The sequence below is a fragment of the Gopherus flavomarginatus genome, chromosome 3 (assembly GCF_025201925.1).
Source record: "Gopherus flavomarginatus isolate rGopFla2 chromosome 3, rGopFla2.mat.asm, whole genome shotgun sequence".
Classification (NCBI taxonomy): domain Eukaryota; kingdom Metazoa; phylum Chordata; order Testudines; family Testudinidae; genus Gopherus; species Gopherus flavomarginatus.
Genome location: NC_066619.1, coordinates 284,842,246 through 284,859,460, shown reverse-complemented (window position 1 = coordinate 284,859,460; position 17,215 = coordinate 284,842,246). Strand labels below are relative to the sequence as shown.

The 17,215-nt window shown below is 39.8% G+C and overlaps 1 protein-coding gene across 5 annotated transcripts in view; it reads left to right on the top strand.

Moving 5' to 3' along the window:
* The window catches only part of ZNF638 (zinc finger protein 638), a 66,798-nt gene that overhangs the window by 30,892 nt on the left and 18,691 nt on the right, over positions 1 to 17,215 (top strand). For 3 of the 5 annotated variants that reach the window (XM_050943278.1, XM_050943283.1, XM_050943282.1), the window contains 10 exons: positions 252 to 467; positions 560 to 628; positions 710 to 778; positions 2,058 to 2,110; positions 4,360 to 4,491; positions 4,669 to 4,797; positions 5,335 to 5,376; positions 7,424 to 7,564; positions 10,210 to 10,335; positions 16,680 to 16,729. In XM_050943278.1, the coding sequence (XP_050799235.1) occupies positions 252 to 467; positions 560 to 628; positions 710 to 778; positions 2,058 to 2,110; positions 4,360 to 4,491; positions 4,669 to 4,797; positions 5,335 to 5,376; positions 7,424 to 7,564; positions 10,210 to 10,335; positions 16,680 to 16,729 (1,027 nt within the window). The remainder of the gene's footprint in view (positions 1 to 251; positions 468 to 559; positions 629 to 709; positions 779 to 2,057; positions 2,111 to 4,359; positions 4,492 to 4,668; positions 4,798 to 5,334; positions 5,377 to 7,423; positions 7,565 to 10,209; positions 10,336 to 16,679; positions 16,730 to 17,215) is intronic. The other 2 variants (XM_050943279.1, XM_050943281.1) reach the window with 2 other exon arrangements.

The window sequence follows — 17,215 nt, the reverse complement described above, 5'->3', positions numbered from 1 at the left end:
TCATTCTTGTTACTCTTCTCTGGACCCTCTCCAATTTCTCCACATCTTTCTTGAAATGTGGTGCCCAGAACTGGACAGAATACTCCAGTTGAGGCCTGACCATCGCAGAGTAGAGCGGAAGAATGACTTCTCGTGTCTTGCTCACAACACACCTGTTAATGCATTATATTATATATTTCTGTTTACAAACTAGGTAATTAATTTAAATGTGCTGAAACAATGAATGCTTTGTTCTTCCTTTCCCAACACAGCAAAACCTAATGAAAAGAAGCGTATTGATCCTAAGAAGTCTGCAGAATCCAAAAAGAAGGATGCAAAACCTAAGAAAGTCGCAGAACCGAAGCGGGCTGTGGAGACTAAGACGACCACAGAATCTAAGAAGGCTGTAGAGGCTAGGAAAACCACAGAGCCTAAGAAAGCTGGAGACGATGAGGCCAAAGAAATTAGTAAACCTATAGCTGTGCAAGGTAAGTTTGTAATGATACACTATCTAAAATGTTGTGTTAAGTTATGTGAAGTTACTATTGATCTGATGGCTCCTTTAAAATGATTCTTGTAGAGAAAATTACACTAACTTCTACTCTGGAGGTGGAATCAAATCAGTCTATGGAATCTGTAGCCAACAAAGGTAAATTGAAGTCTAAACGATTTTTCACTTTTGTCATAAACCTGTCTACATTGCGAACTAAATGAGAATATTTTTGTATAGAAAATCTTGAGGCCAAGAACACCGTGGAAGTGAAGACAGCTGAAAGTACCAAGAAGGAAAATGCTTCAAGTAGGTTCATGGAGTAAAACATGCAATCACTTATTTTGCAGGCGGGGTCTAGGGCAAGACTGTAATGAGAAAATATACATCTTCAGGATGTATAATACTTACCTCTTACATAGCAGTTTTCATTTGCAGCATTCAGTGGAGCATGAGTTATTTATTTACAAGTGGTTAGAGCAAAGGCATGAGCGTTCTGTGTTTTATTCCCAACTCTCCCACCAACTCATTTAATCTTGGTGCCTCAGTTTACCTATGTAAAATTAACTAAAATAGATAAAATAACATTATTTCTTATAACTGGGGTTCTAACCAGTTACTGATGTGCTTGGTTCTAAATAGGGTTTATTCACACAAAGCATGGTTAATACTCAGTTACTATGTACCAATTAGTGTTCTGCCCTTGCCAGCTGCTGATGGTAGCTCGTGGTTGGTGAAGTAGTTACAGGAAGACAGGTATTTTTGCAATATAGATGAGCCCTCTTTTACTATGCCTGCATCGCAAATTTGGTTGGTCCCTCACAACTTTTGTGGTCAGGACCACATTCCTGTATGTTATGATGCTGCTCTGTCTGCATTTTTCTGGACATCATGTCGACTTCGGAAACACAATGAGATAGCTGCAGATACTTTTTGCAGAATGCACTGATATAAACACAATTAGGCAGCTTCGTAGGGGAGGATACAGAAACATGAGTGATGTCTTGTGTGGGCACAACTCAGATGTGTTTGTAACCAGATCAGCTGATTGTCAACAACCTGGTTACAAAAATATGCTTGTTATATGGACAGGGCCATAGTGTCTACAACTTATGGTGAGCTCCTCAGACAATGGCATTTTTTCAAGTGCAAAGTTCTATTGCTATTGAAAACTATTCTTTCTGCATAAATTTGACTTGTAATTCCAGTTGTTGCATGTGTGGACCACCAGTGTAATGTTCTCCATGTCCAGTAAATGAAGACATCTCAGTATTTTCTGTCACTTTGAAAATTGCCTTCAAAAGGATTGAAACTATAAATGTTAAAATTGCACAGTTAAGCAAGTGATCATTTGCATGAGAATATTTTGACAGTGGTTGAGAACCACTGTCTTAGACATTTCAGGCAACCATTCATCCCCAGCAGAGCTCTGACACATCCTGCCCTCAAATCCTCAGCTGTTGGGGGCCTTTAGTGCCTGTTTTTTATATGGGGATTCCCTGGATATATAAATACTTGTATGGTGTTTAAAGATACACTAACGTAAATATCCCCCCGCCTACTCCTCCCCCCTTTTTTCCCCCCCCAGAAGCTACTGGAGAGACTACAAAGAGCGAAGAACCAAATGATCCAGCTAGCAAGGTCAGGTTTCACATTCAAACCAAAATTATTTGAATCTGTAAATATTTTTCAAGTACGAATTCAATATTGGTGAAAGATAACTGTGTAGACATTACCAGAACCTCAGGTTTTCCATTTATATGCATAATATATACAGGGCCAGCAAAGAAACTTCTGCAGATTTCATGTCATCTTTCCCCAGAATTGGACGGTCTCTGTGAGAGAGACGGATGTGTAAATGAGAGTAATTTTTACAATCAATGTTATGGTCTTGGTCTTTCTCAATATGTATATAGGTTACAGAGCAATGAGTATCCAACTCTTGATTCTGCAGTCCGCTTGGAAAGGGAGAGACTTGCTTATGGGCCACTTTTCCTCCAACTCTTTCCCTGCTCCACTTTGGTTCTCAAAAGTTTAATTCTCTAGGCCAACAGGAAAGCTTCCACGTGTCTGCTGGTGGTCTACAGACGAGAGCCTGAGAACTTTTATAGCGCATGTTCTCATTTTTGTGCCCTCTTTCATGCCCTTCTCCTTGCCAGGAACTCCCTCCTAACACCCCCATCCTTATTGCTTTTGGCAGCCACTCTCTTCAGTTCAATCCCCTCTCTAAGACTCACTGCTTACATGATTCCCACAAATGTTAACTCATGTCAGTAATATGATGCCATCACCTCATTATAAAGACCCTCTGACTTACCACATTCTTCGACTAAGATTCTTTGACCAGCCATGCTAGAGTGTAAACTCCTTAGGGTGGGTCAGTGCCCTTAGTACACACTGGCAGTCTTAACAAATTACAGCAGTGCCACTCACATGCCCATAGTTAAGGATGAGTTGAGTTTTACTCTGAAAGCAGGAATTTAACCACTGTTTTATGAAGAATAGAGTATATCCTCTTGAAAGTTATAATACTTGCTCTTTGAGCACAGAATGAATTTTCTGAGAAATTACAAGTAAATCAGTTAATTAGTTTCAGTTTAAATTCATTAAATATGTCTTTTGAGAAAATCAGCATCTTGTGTCAGGCCATTTTTATGTAACAAATTATCTTAATAGTGGAAGAATGTAGAACGTTCAAATTTCCCTACAGTTAACCCAACTTAAAATCTTGTACATTGGCTATATATCAAGATTTTGTTTTAGGATTAATGGTTCTTTTTTGCACTTCATAACGGAGAGACTCTCCTTCTGCAGGGGTTGAAGATGGTGTCACACCATCCTCCCTGAGGCAGCTTGGCTTCGGTCTCATTTGGAACTAGGAGGCAGTGGCCAATTTGAAGGTCATTCTGCTAATTACAATCCTGTAGCTCACATTAATTGAGAACTGTAGGAGTTGCAGCCATTTTGAAAGAGGGTAATTTGTGAGAATCTCTGTACAAGAATATTATTCATTGACTCATTCTGAAGGAGAAGTTTTGTGAAGAATAATAGTAAAAAATGACTGACAATCCTAAACATTTCTTTTTAAAAACTACCCATATCTGCTCTGTAAAAAGGAAAAAGAAAGAAGAGGAGGAGGGAAGCTATTTGTGGATGATGTGCAAGGACATTTATGGGAAGGGAGAGAAGAGAAAACTGGGATGTGTGTATGCATGTGTGGAAGTTCGAGGGGGTGGGGGGACTGGCTAGAACACTGACTGCTTTGTGCTATTCCAGAGTGACATAAAGCAGCCAGTGTGTCCTGGTGCATCTGGCCCTAAAAGTTTAAAAAAAACCACAACAAAATAATAAAGGCTTGGGGTCAGTGCCACATATCTTCATAATAGTTAAAAGTATCATCTAGTAACATTAAAAACCCCCCACAAAGATGAAGTTCATAAATCATTACAGGAATGCTGTAATGATTCCAGAAACAAGCATTAAAAACCTAGGAAATTTCAGGAAAGATCTAGTGTGTATTCAGAAATTGATTTAATCTAATCTGAGACTGCCGACCTTACTGTGGTTATTACATGGCATCAATACAGGGCAGAATAAAGGTGAGTTGGGTGCTCTGTGTTTTTCCGTACTCAAACATATTTGAAATAATCTTAATTCTGAATTTTCTCGGTTTGTAATGCTTGCTTTTGAGATAATTATAGCATCACCGTAATTTTATTGTTAAATATCTACTATGTATTCAGACTTAACTCCAGTTTAATGTCGTTTTTATCTGAGAATAATACGTGCACTTTTAAGATAAACAATGAGAATTAAATACAGAAAGGCTGACTGTTGGTTTAAAGTAGAAGCAAGGATTAGTGAAAATCTGTACCTTCCTTTGTTTGCAGGAACTTGATGACATGTGTGTTGTTCTTATTTCAAACTTACCTGATAAAGGATATTCTGTTGAGGAAGTTTCCAACCTAACAAAGCCATTTGGAGGACTGAAAGATGTTTTGATTTTGTCTTCTCATAAAAAGGTATTGTATTGTAATTGGTATTTAGAGAAAAGTTTTCTGGTATATTATCATCACCTAAAGAAGCTCTCAAAGAAATTTGTACAAGTTCAGATGTTGAAATAACTTAAAGGGGACACAATAGTTCTACTTTTTTCTTGTGCTTTGTGAGGCCACTTAGACTTCTTTTTTGTTTAAAAGGCATATCTGGAAATAAATAAAAAATCTGCAGATTCCATGGTTAAATTTTATACCTGCTTCCCAATGTCAGTGGATGGAAATCAGCTTTGCATTAGTATGGCACCAGAATACAAGAATATAAAAGATGAGGTAAGCAAATGAAATATGAAGCAGTTTTTTTTCCTTCTATTTAAGAATACTGCAGTTACTGAACATCATTATAGTACCTTCCTGCCAGTCTGGATGACTTCTCTCTACTTGAAACAGCAGGAACCTAATGGATATTAAGTTATTGTTACGTTGATTGTATGCCCTGCCTCCTCTCTTTCTTGGGCACATTAATATAGGTTCTCTATAACCCTTTGAGTATATCCTATTTTAAAATTCAACTCTACAACTTTCCTAGTGTTTCTTTTTTCCTTATCAAGTATTTTAGTGAATGCAGTTGTAGACAAAATTTTTGTTTGGCAAAGAGAATGTGAAGATCATAATGAAAGTAATTTGAGAGAAAGGTTGGCAATACCAAAGTCATGAATTTTGGAAAGGTTTCCCCAATCTTAACTTTTCAGGTTCTGTTTCGATATATTATTGGTAGGAGTTGTGGGATGGTGTGCCTTCCAGTTACATTTAGCCATACTAAGCATCTTTTAAAGTTCAGAACCTTAACACCCTATCTCTTCTTTCTAGGAAGCTATATTTACTGCTATTATTAAAGATGCCAACTCAAAGGTAAGTTAGAGACTTTTTAAAAATTGGTCGGTAATTTAGTCATTTGCTAATTTTTACATTTTTATAATTTGGGAGTGTAGCTGCTGCGCTGAGTGCAATCAAAATTAATAACATTTTTGTAATTGTTGGATTCCATTAAATAAAAATATTAAAAATTAACATTAGAAACAGAAAACACTACTTTTTTTTATTACTACACTTTTTATTTAATTAGAAGTCCTGTAGGCAGTAGGAGAGCTCATAGACCAACAAGAAGCAAGAAGTGGACTGAGAAATCATACACTTTATTTAGATACACACTATGAATGAGTGCAGGTAATAAGCATTTAATAGGAGTCCTGGGAGAGTGCGCGCGTGCGCGCTCTCTCTCTCTCTCTCACACACTCACACTCACACTCTCTCTCTCTCTTGCCCGCCCTCCCTCAACTTTAATAAAGCTCTATAACTGCCAGCCATTGTAGCTCAGTGAGTCCAGCTGAGATGACCGCTTGATAGAGACTTGTACACTAATCAGGGATTAATGCACCTCACTAAGTATTTACAGTGACACTTGTACAGCGCTTTCAAAACAGTAGGGTTTATTAGTCAACTGGAAGGCAGTATAGTATGTCCTTATGTTAGCATAGAGAAATGAAGGTTAAAGCATAGTTCATTTTGGTCAGCCCAGAGTACCAGCCATGCTGTAGTGAACTCCATTTTTAGGCTCTGTCTCTGTCTCTCTGATTTCCTTCCTTAATTCCTGGGTGAGAGAGAGCTCCAAGCTTCTTTGAGAAGCTGACTCTTAAGCCCCTACTTCAAGCTGGGGTCTCTGTTCAGCTTCCCTGCTGAGAGGTACAGGGAAATCTGAGTCTTTGGAGCTTTCATTGTCTCTCAGGTCCCCTTGTTGATCGGGGTTCCTTTTTGGCTCTTTATCCACCCAGGCAGGGAGATGATCCCCACATGCCTGTGTCTCTTAGGCCTGGTCTGCACTTTGGTGGTGTTGGGCGGGGATCCATCTAAGATATGCAGCTTCAGCTACGAGGATAGCATAGCTGAAGTTGATGTATCTTAGATCAAATTAAAATTACTTATTTCGCGTCCTCGCAGCGGCTCCAGTCGACGGGAGAGTGGTTGGGGATCGATTTATCGCGCCTGTACTACAGGCGATAAATCGGTCCCTGATAGACTGATTGCTATCCGGTGGGTAGTGTAGACGTACCCTTAGTTGGCCTTGAGAGCAAACATAATCCTCCCTATCTCCAAGTGGAAAGGGGAAACTGAGGTACACATAGAATTCATAAAATACTACAGAAAATTCCCATTTCATCACAGTAATCTACTCAAACTTGTGCAACTGGCATATTAGTGACTCCATGTATGGAGCAGATAGAAACCTTTTGAGCATTCTGACCAGTAGTTGGATCAATTTTCATGTCTTTAGCAAATCTTCAGCTTCCTATTCTTTATATATTAATCTTTGAATAGGAGGAACCCTCTGTTGTGCTTTAACATGGGCCAATTCCTAAAATAATTTCCCACATCAAAGAAAGGGCTTGGCAGTCTTTAGACACAAACCTTGAGAAGGAGGAAATTTGGTTTAGACAGGTTGCAACTCAGACTTCAGAGTAAGCCCTCATTTGACTGTTGAATGATTCAAAGACACAGAAATACCAGAAGACAAGTAGGTTTATTTGCCCAAGAAATAAAATCCTTTTCTAGCCAAGAGTTGAGGTGACAGGTTGTAAGTTGTTCTCTCTCCTTCTCTCCTCCCCCCACCCTTCCAAGGAGTGAGAAGTTCTTACTGTTTTGAGATGTGGCCTTGTATACCAAAGCTGAAATTCTGAAAATATGAGCTGTTAAAGGATGAAGGCAGAGTTCTTCTGGAGTACTCTTATAGAAGTCATGCTGTGGTTCACTGAATATTGTAAATTGAAATTGAACTCAGAGTAAAAAGATGTATATGAATATTTTTTTCTCTTCCGATATGACAGGATTGTGTCAGTAATTTTTCTTTATTTACCTGTTCAATACAATATTCTGAATTTCAGTTTTTGTGCTTTTCTTTTAGGTAAATACAGAAACTTTATATAATCAGTTTGTGCATCTTGGTAATTTACCAGACGATGGATACACAGAACTTGAAGTAGTTTGCGTGGGACTTCGATTTGGGAAAGTGGATCACTATGTTGTGTTGAAGAATAAAAAGAAGGTATGTGTGTTTATATATATATATTTATATATAAATAAAAATCTTGGTATGTTATCTGACCTGATGATCTCTCATTAGCAACATATGCTGCTATTCAAGAGATTGAAGATTAAAATTTGGGTCCTTGATTTGCCCATTGTTGCTTTGAACCAGTGCTTCTTGCGTCATAGAGAAAAGGAGTATATGTTGCTACCAACTCTGACTGGTTCAGGAATAGTTTCAGTAGGCTTGGAAGAAAAAGGAATTGAGTTATCAAGAAAGCCAGCCACCAAAATATGTGTTTCAGTTACAACACAGAATACAAAGTGTACAGTGCTCACTTTATATTTATTTTTTATTACAAATATTTGCACTGGTGTCACTCAGGTGTGTGGATTTTTCACACCTTTTGAGTGATGTAGTTATATCGAAGTAAGTGTATAGCATAGACCTGGCCTGAGACCATGATTTTTAATGTTTGCAAAGTTATGAATTTAAACTCCCAGGCACATCTTTTGAAGGTGGTGTTCTGGTTTCCTATTAGGACAACGACTTAGAGGTCCAATATAGAGTTGATAATATGGTGAAAACTGTTTGCTCAAGGTTGATAGGGAGCTTTTGTCTTTATTATTTTTCTATGCAAGTTCATTTGAGAGCATAGCAGTTGTCTGGTTACACCCACATAGTTGTATTGGGGTCCTTAGGGCACTGAATGAGATACGCCACCTCTTGTGATAGGCAGTGCAGGGGACTGGACTAGATGACCTGTTGGTCCCTTCCAGTCCTATTTTTCTATGATTCTATGTGGAGGACCCTGGATATTGACAGTTGGGTGGGAGTGGAATTGATCATTGTAGAAGTGGAAATATGTCTGCAGGTTTTACATCTTTTGTTGCAGGATCTGATGATGAGCTTGGCAAGGTTGAGGGGTTGCTTCAAGTCCAAAAGAGGAGGTTCGGAAAAGATTTATTTCAGGGTGTGGCTCTCTATTGAGTATGTGGTGTAATTGTTTAACGATACCCTTTATATGTTTCAGTGTGGGGTGGTAAGTAACAGCTGGGGGTATGCTTACAGAGGGTTTTTCCCCATATTGAAGCAGGTTCTCTGGGTATTTGAGTGGCACATTCCATGATGTGATCTACTTCTCTGGTGCAGTGTCCTTGTTTGGCAAAGGTGATTTTGAGTGTGTTAAGGTGTGTATTCTGGACTTTCTTTGTGGAACATATTCGGTGGTGTCTGAGTACCTGGCTGTAGTTGAATCTGTGAAGATAAGTGTGGTGATCCATAGGTTTCTTGTATATAGTTGTTTGTAGGGTTCTGTTCTTGAAGCTGATTGTGGTATCTGGGAAATTGATGCTAATTCGAGAGTGTTCTAGAGAGAGTTTGATGGATGGGTGGTGGTTGTTGAAGTTGTGGTTGAAATCTGTGAGGGAGTTCAGGTCGTTTATCCAGAGGGTGAAAATATCACTGTTTCTGAGGTATATCTTTGGTGTTGTGGTTTGTTCAGAAATTCTTCCTCAAAATGGCCTGTGGAGAGGTGAGAGAGACAAGGTGAGTGAAGTAATATATTTTATTGAACCAACTTCTGCTGATGAAAGAGACAAGCGTTTGAGCTACACAGAGCTCTTCTTGAGGTTTGGGAAAGGTACTGAGTGTCATAGCTAAACACAATTGTCTAAGTACCTTTCCCAGAGCTGAGAAAGAACTCCGTGTAGCTCGAAAGCTTATGTCTCTGATCAGCAGAAGTTGGTTCAATAAAAGGTATTACCTCACCCACCATGTCTCTCTAATATCCTGTGCCTAACACTGCTACAACAATGCTACATACATGAAGAGATTGGCATGTTGGGTAACCATCCTAGTACCTGTGGCTGTTCCCATGGTTTGAACAAAGTGTTCGTTGTTAAACGTAAAATTGCTATGGGTGAGTATTAAATGGATGATTTTGGGGTGGGTATCTGAGGGGTGTCCATTGTCTTGTAAATATCTGACGTGAGGAGCAATGCTGTCCTTTTACATAGAACATAAGAATGGCCATACTGCGTCAGACCAAAGGTCCATCTAGCTCGGTATCCTGTCTTCCGACAGTGGCCAACGCCAGATGCCCCAGAGGGAATGGGATGGTCTTAATCATGGTCTTAATAAAAACACTGGATTCATGGCTTATTACAACAATCTGTAACCCACCATCCCCTCTTTTTTCGTCTCATGATTGCAGAGGTGTTAATGCAGCATTTCACCTTTAATGATCTCTTAGAATATGTGGTGACTACTTTTGCTAAACAGTTTATTCCACCTTGTATTTAGCTGTGATATTCTGAGTAGCTTTCCCAGATCTAAAGAAGAGCTCTGTGCAGCTCAAAAGCTTCTCTTTCACCCACAGAAGTTGCTCCAGTGAAAGATATTACCTCACCTACCTTGTCTTTTTTTTTTTTAAAGGTAATTTTAAAAAAAAGTTGAAAAGATCCTAGAAATATCAGTTCAGCTGAGGAAATAAGCCAGATGCAATAGCAGCGTCACTTTAGTAAACCTATGTTGGTGCTCTCAGCTAAGGAAAACAAACCTAACCAGTGTTGTTACTTAGAAAGTGTTGGCGTTATTTATTAATTATGCTTTCAGCATAGAATAAATAAATCCATGTGCTAATTTTTTACATTTTCTTAAAGGCAATTCTTCAGCTAGATAGTCCTGACTCAGCTAAATCAATGTGCTGCTTCCTAAAACAGTACCCATATAACCTGGGTGAAAATACACTGACTTGTATGCTATCACCAAGGAGAGAACTTGCAGAGGTAAGACCATTGTCTTTTTGGTTAGACAACTTTTCTTTTTTTTGCATTTGTGGGCTGTCTAGCCTTTTGCTAAATGAAAGTAAACACCAGTCTTGTTGGCACACATTACTTTGGAGTCATGAACCTCAGGTACACTGAGAGTCAAAGCCAAAGTTTGAGTGCCTACAGCTATTAGAAAAATGTTACAACAATTAACTAATGTGCATCCTAGAATAGCATATTGAGATTACAGTACTGCTGCTTAATTTGCTCTTTTATTTTCTTCGAGTATCTTTTAAAATCAATTTTGTTTTTATGGACTCTCTTCCCCCTATTAAAAGTAGCTTCTATCAAAGGGTTAATGGGAAAATAATAGAAAAATGGTTAGAAGCATCTTTTCCCTACAGTTTTGAAAATACTTAGTTTTAAGGTTCACTGATCTTTTTCAGCCTGCTCCTCCTCCTCCCCCCCCTAAAATACCCCAACCAACTGTTGTTTGAGCATCAGTTTGTGGGCCAGCAGCCACTTAAGTTACTTTCTTTTATAAAAACTAACTTTGAAGTATTAAACAGTGCCCAAATTTATCTTTTACAAGAGAAAATTACTGGATATGACTGAAAGCACTGCAAATTACGGCTGACGTGAAAGCTTAGCAGTTTAGGAGAGAGAAGGATCACTGTAGAACTTAATCTTCCCCCCACTCTCCGGCTGCACATTTCCCGCTGCCTCTCTCCACCGTGTCCCCATAAGATGATTTTATTTTGGTCTTCACATTAACCTCTCTCTATTCCTCCTACCCTCCTTCCCACCCCCATTTAACTGGGGTGTAGGAATTTTTTATTGAGTCATGCAGTCCCAGTTGTTCACTGCTGGGAGTTTGGACACAACTGTGACATCATCGTAGGCTAACTGGTCACTCAGAATAAGACTTTGAATAATCCTTGTGATCAGCCAGATTCTAAGTATTTAAAAACAAAATTGAGCTTTTTGGTAGTCTTTGGGTAGATAAAGATTCTTTTTTGAGTTGTAATCTACTTGGATCCTACCCATTGGTGTCCATTCACCTCATGCGCACACAATCCGATTCTTTTGGCTAGTAATGTCTGGGGCCATGCCTATGCCCTATATGTCCTTGCATCTCCTGCACCTGAGGGTATAAAAGGCAGAGCAGGCCCAGTCCCTCCTTACTGCATCAGACAGCGAGACTGAACCTCTGCAGTGTCCACCTGCTTCTCTGTGCACTGTGCTGCTATTATTGTTAATTACTTGTATTGCTAGTAAATTTAATTAAATGTTCGTTGTCTTGCTTGTAGGCAAGAAACAAAACTTGTTCAATCAGTTATTTAGTTCTTAGGCTGGACCCTTCCCCATTCCCTTATATGTGGGCTTGCACAATATGGCAAAAGCGAAATCCCTTGGATTCAAAACCTGCCCCTCGTGTGATGCTTCAGTGCTGCTTTGCAACAGACGTTTCAATTGCCTCTTCTGTGTAGGAGAGGGATATATTCCTTAGCAATGTGCCATATGTCACTCCCACTCTAATCGGACTTGGAAAGGTAGAAAGGCCTGCCTAAAATTGTTCCTCATGGAGCACCCTGTGCAAGCCTCTCTGTATCCCAAAAGGAAGAACATGGCTAAACCTTGGTCCTCCGATCAGTCCCTCCCAGTGAACAGCTTGGAGAGCCAAGATTCTATCCAGAGCTCCTGTGCTACATCAACCAACAGGCCTTGGTCATCTGTCTCCGTTCTGGCATTGATGACCTTGGACCACAGGCAAGAGAGGTATCAGAAGTACCGACTCCATCTCCCTGTCAAGTAGAGTGGACATTAGAGCACGCTAGTATGCCTGAAAGAACAGCCTAAACTTTGGAGGAGGCATACTCCATTTCCTCCTCTTTTGGTGCACAGTAGGGACTGATCTATCCCTCTGTCTCTCCCTTTCATGGAAATCACAGTGGGAATCTGGGAAAGTCTGCAAGGACTGGTCTGTCAAAAGGAAACAGTATAGCTGCCAGAGAACAGCTCCACTGGTCGTCTCCTCTGGGTCTGGTCTACATATGCCTACCAGCATTGACCCTACTGGCATCCTGCAGTGTGCAACCACATTCCTGCAAGCCAGTGACTGCTGTGCCTCCTTCCAGGTTTAGATCCATTTCTGCCAAGAAGTAACATAGGTCATCCTTGCCAGGTCTTTTAGAATAGTTTGAGAGACAAGAAGAAAGCATTGAAGATCAAGTGGACAAGGGGAGAACAATCCCAGCTGCAATTTCTTCATCCTCCCTGATGAGGCAATGAACCCCTCAACATCTTTGTCAGTTGACGATTGTAAGGTGTTCCAAGATCTTATTAAATGCATGGCAGAAGCACTCAACACACTTGAGATGTTAAAGATGGTACACGAGAAATCACATAAACTGCTGGATGTTGTACTCCCTTCTGGGCCTGGCAGGCTTGCCATGCCTACAAATGAGGGACTCTTTGAGCCTATAAAGGACCTGTAGCAGACTCAGCATCAATTCAAGCCACATCCATCCATGCAGACAAAAGGTTCATAAGTCCCTTCAGGAGATTCTAGTAAACTTATTCTCAGTCACTGCCATGTTCTTTTGTTTGGATTTCTGGAGAGCTGCTACAGCAACAAGGGCCTCTCACATCAACACCTAGGGGGAGACATGCTAAAAAACTGGACTTACTTGCACTTAAAGTCCTACATGTCTGCTAGTTTCTAAATGTGAGTAGCCAATTACCACGTTTCTCACAAAATTTAATGATTTACTCTGGGACAAGCTATCTCAATGTGTGTACAGATTGCCTCTGGAACACAGGGAAGAGTTCAGATCTACAGTAGAACCTCAGAGTTACAAACACCTTGGGAATGGAGGTTGTTCGTAACTGAAATGTTTCTAACTCTGAACAAAACATGGTTCTTTCAAAAGTTTGCCTCTGAACATTGATTTAACACAGCTTTGAAACTTTCCTATGCAAAAGAAGAATGCTGCTTTCCATTTATTGTTTAGTACTTTACATTTAACACAGTACTGTACTGTATTTGCTTTTTTTTAAATACACTGCCTCAAAGGGAAGTGACGAATTCAAAGACCAGTGAGGCCCTCTGTTCATTGAAGGACTCCAGGCTGTCCTATTCCCTGGGTCCTGTATTTCCCAGCCCCAAGAATGAAGGAAGCATTAAGACCTAAGCTCCTTCAGTCAGTGTTCCTCTGCTTAGTACGACTACAACCTTGAGAGGACTTTAGGACCACCAAGGAAGGAGCAGAAGTTCCAGTGCAGACAATCCTTCACCCCTTCCACTGAGCATTTTCCTCCCAGCAGCAAATTTGATGCCACCACTGAGCATAGCAGAACCACCTAGGATCTTTTTTTCTCCTCATTTTGGCAGACAACTCTCGAACAACTGAATGGTTGACAATGGATCCACTGTTTTAGAGCATCTTTCACAAGTGAGGATACCCGTCAATAGACCGGTTTGCCACAGACCTGTACAAGGAAGGCTAAGTGTTCTGCTCCAGTCTGGGCTCCATGTCAGATGCCTGCCTGATCCCCTGGGAACTTATGCCCGATCCCCATGATACCCAGGATGCTGAGGAAACTAAGGTGACATGCTGGATTAATATGATAGTCCCAGCCATGGGTCGAGCAATTCAGATATTCAGGTCTGGTGAACCTCCCACTGCAGCCTCTGGTTGGAACCTCCTGAGCCTATGGAAGAAGAGGAAAATTAGCCAAATCTGCTGATGCCACCCGAACTGACAGGTGTTTCATCTTTCTTGCCCAATGAGGCAGTTGCTCCAGCCTCTGTCTCCTCTGGACAACCACAGACAATTCAAAGAGCTGCTTCAGAGAGTGGCAGAACAGCTCCAAATTGCCTTATAGGAGATCCAGGATCCACAACACACGCTCTTGGTCATCCTCTAGCCTATGGGATCCGATCAAGTAGCACTCCCATTGAACGAGGCCATACTGGAATGAGCAAGAACTGGTATAGCATACACCAACTGCCTGTGTTCCTACCTCCAAGAGGGCAGATAAGCAGTGCTTTTTCGTGGCTAAGGAAGCTGAGTTCTTATTCTCCCACCCTGTCCTGAACTCCCGCATCATCCAAGTAGCCACAGTAAAGTCCAGACAACAGCACCCAAGGGCCACTCCTTCAGATGCATTGTAAGATGCAAATGTGCTTTCTGTAACACTTGCCCATATCTTGTTCAGCACCAGATAACATGGCTTTGTTACAATACATGTTTAACCAAATTAGAGCTCAGTGCAAACAAAGAGCAGCTTCCAGCACTCTTTGGTTTCAGAGCAGCATTTTTTTCTTCCTCTGTGCTTTGGACGATACAAGGGAAAAACTAGTGTCCATATAGCAGCAACAGTCTCCAACAACATGGCAACATCAGCATACAAGCACTTGGGTAGATAGGACTCAGGCATTTTTACGACTGTTATGAAAACCTACAGGTGGTCTTGACAGTAGTGAAAACGCCTAAGCCTATATGTTTGACACAATGGTAAAAATGTCTTGAGCCATGCCTATGTAAGTGGGTGATGCTGATGGTGTTTCACCATTTGGCGGCTGTTGTGGTATGAATACTAACTTGTCTAATGTAAACACACCTATATGTGTACAGTCCATACATCTGAAGATGGCATATAGGTGTGGACATAGAATAATATTGTTGCTACATCTTCTAGCCTCATGAAAGCAAGGTATATCAACATTGTTAGCAGCAACCATGCTTAAATGAACATTCATGTTAAAACCCATTTGATATTAAAAAAAATTCCTTACGTATGATACTAGTAACACCTAAAGTTATTAAAGCTGAATGTCATCTTGAAACTGAAAATCAGTTTACTTTCATGTTCTCATGTACTAGCCCAATACGACGTCGTTTGCAATGCAGGGGAGCATCATCTATTTTTATTACATTTCTATTGATATTTTTAAAACATTTGGAAATATTTATATTAGGTGTTGTAAAAAAGATGCTTTTACAACACCTACATTGTTTGGTTCTAAATTAGAACTGATATTGTCCTTTAAACATGCTTTTATCTAGCACTTTTCTAATCTATGTGAATAGGGCCTTACAATTTTCACCCCACAATCAAAAATCTGTGCTTTGTAGGTGTACTTTCCCATGCTTCAGAGTTCTGTTATGCATAGCTGGGTAGGAGAGGAAAGTGCCTGTTGTGGGTCTCCTGAGTAGGGAGAGGATGAGTCCCCCTTTGTTCCTTGCTGCTTCCGATCCCAGCAACCTCTCAATGTGCATCATCGTTCTTTGAGTTTTACAATGCTGAAAATCCTGTTTTCCACATTCTGTAGAGCCCAAGAGTGCCAGCTCTATTTCCCCATATTCATTCATTCCTCTGAAAAGCCTCCCATTACCTTTTAATTTATTCTGAAAAACCAATAAACAAGCTATATTTTTTTTATTTCCAAGCATGATCCAGTTACAAAGTGTACAAACTGACTTTCTTTACTCTTTATTACTAAAATCTAGTGTTGGATTGATAGGAGAGAAGTGATAATACTGAAATAGTATCATCTGAAAATGGGTTCCAGAACAGTTTTTCATTAGAGTATACCTGCAATTCTTTGTAAAGGTGATATTCTATAACGCTATATTTCTACTTTGAACCAAAGCCTGTATTGCTTAAAAGGTTGTTAGAACTTTACTCCCCATCATAGCAGCTAGAGAGCTTGGATTGCTAGTGGTTTGCTTTTCAGAGGACATAGTCCTTAAATTTTAAGAAGTGAGTTTAATTATTTTAAAAACAAAATGGATTGATTATCCTCTAAGAAACAAGTGTCACATCAGTACATTTTGGAGGGCAGAGTCAAACCTTTAACTTAGTAAAGCTGTGACATTTGCTGTATTTGGAACATACATTAGAATATCTTATTATTTAAGGATAATTTATGTCCTCTGCATATCTGTCTCTTGACAGACAAACCATGGTTGTATCAGAGGCCTACATCTGTTACATTGGTGGGGATACTAAGGACCAGAAAGAGGGTGCTGCTTAGAACAGGGGAAATATGTTTAACCCCCCCCCCCCAGCGTAACAAAAACTAAATGCTGAATCATTTCAAAGTCATCACGGCTATAAAGAGCCACAAGACATCAGGCTAAAACACATCTTACGAAATGTGTTCTGTAATGAGAAGACCTTTTAGAATGACTTGCATTATTCACTGTCATTTGATCTTTCGGGTGTAGTTATGAATGGGCTGTGTGGTGCTTTTAACTGGATGTATTGGGCATATTTATGTATTGAGCACACTTTTTTGTGCTGTTATTTCTGAATTTCATAGATGTTCAACACTTGATGATTTTATGTTATAGGATGAAGTAACAAAAAAAGAGCTGAAAAACCAAGAACCAAGTAAAGGAAGGTATGCTTTTCAGATATTTAAGTTAATGTCTGTATTCACTGTTCAAAAACTGGCTCTCCGTGATTGAATTAAGTAGTCTACTACACATTTCTCTCAAAAGCAAGCTGTGTATAATGGGAGAAAACTGCAATTGAATTGTTTAGAGATGTGCTAGCAGTTGCCTACTGCCACTTCCTTTTTTTTTTTTTAGTTCTCTCTTTGTCCTGTGTATCAGAGACATTTACTTTCTTAACTTCCATAGAGGTTTTTTCTTAAAAAAAAATGTGTGTTTGCTTGAGAGTCTTAGGTCTGAATGAGCATGGAGAAATGGTGAAATCCTGGCCCTATTAAAGTCAATAATTTTGTCATTAATTTCAACTGGTCCAGGATTTCACCCATGTGCTTAAGTTATGGTGAAAGACTCTCTTGCTGAAAAAGCTCTCATTGTACTTGGCTAGTAGATGTTTCCTATATTTCATCTTTCAGTGCTGTCATTTATCAAGGCAC